We start from the raw sequence: 1039 nt of genomic DNA, 5'->3' as shown, positions 1-1039 counted from the left end.
TGGTTTGTCATCACTGGCACAAAATCATGCGTCTGCCCTGTCTCTGGCGCTGCCGCTCCTTTCACCTCAGTGGCCGTCTCTCTAAATACATGCAGTCCGAACGTTCATGGGCAGTGGGCTATGCTGACAATCTGGGAGTCTTCTTGGAAAGCTTGGAGGTGACCGTGTGTCCTCCAAAATCTGTTGTGATGGCCCGGCGTCTGCATAACACCATCTGTAGGCTGTTGAATACATTGGTTAGGTAAAACAATATGCATCTTAAGGCTGCAGTATGTAACGTTTACAAAAATGTTTTTTTTTTACATATTTACTAAAAGTGTTGCCATATTGTGACAGTGTAACATGAGACAATCCGTCTCATGTTAAACGGATTGTCTCATGTTAAATCATGAGACGGATTGTCTCATGATTTAACATGAGACAATCCGTCTCATGTTAAATCATGGAAAGATTGGTTTCTTTCACCTACTCCTTGAGCTGCTATTGGTGTCAGAAGAAACGCACCACTCCCAACCAAAAACAACCAATCAGCGTCTTAGCGTTGTCAATCAATCATGTATGTGCTGCTTAATGTCCTAATGGCGAGAACCTTTCCAGTTACCAGTTTTTCTGGGAATTACTAGGAAAACTGGTAAATTCCAGTTTTCCTGGAACTTGCCATTCCAGGAAAACTGTTTATGAAGATGAGGCTCAGTGTCTCCAAATCCGAAGCCATGGTCTTAAGCATGGTCTTGAGTTTAAGTATCTGGGGATCTGGTTCACAAATGAGGGAAGAAGGGAGCGGGAGATCGAGAGGCGGATTGGGGCAGCGTCTGCCGTGAAGTGGGCACCCCAGGACATGCTGGAGGGATTATGTCTCTCAGCTGGCCTTGGAACGCCTTGGGATTCCCCCTGAGTGGCTGGGGAGAGGGAAATCTGGGCCTTCCTTCTGAAGCTGCTGCCCCGGATGGATGGATGGATGGATGGATGGATGGATGGATGGATGGATGGATGGATGGATGGATGGATGGATGGATGGATGGATGGATGGATGGATGGA

General features: G+C 46.9%; 1 protein-coding gene across 1 annotated transcript in view; it reads left to right on the top strand.

Moving 5' to 3' along the window:
• The first annotated feature begins 6 nt into the window (after nucleotides 1-6).
• Nucleotides 7-1039, top strand: part of LOC103475682 (F-box only protein 39) — a 4382-nt gene continuing 3349 nt past the window's right edge. The window contains exon 1 of the mRNA XM_008427488.2: nucleotides 7-241. Within this exon, the coding sequence (XP_008425710.2) occupies nucleotides 27-241 (215 nt within the window). The 5' untranslated portion in view covers nucleotides 7-26. The remainder of the gene's footprint in view (nucleotides 242-1039) is intronic.

Source organism: Poecilia reticulata, linkage group LG14 (genome assembly GCF_000633615.1).
Source record: "Poecilia reticulata strain Guanapo linkage group LG14, Guppy_female_1.0+MT, whole genome shotgun sequence".
NCBI lineage: Eukaryota > Metazoa > Chordata > Actinopteri > Cyprinodontiformes > Poeciliidae > Poecilia > Poecilia reticulata.
Note: the sequence above shows the minus strand (reverse complement) of the source record. Positions and strands in the feature narration are given on the sequence as shown.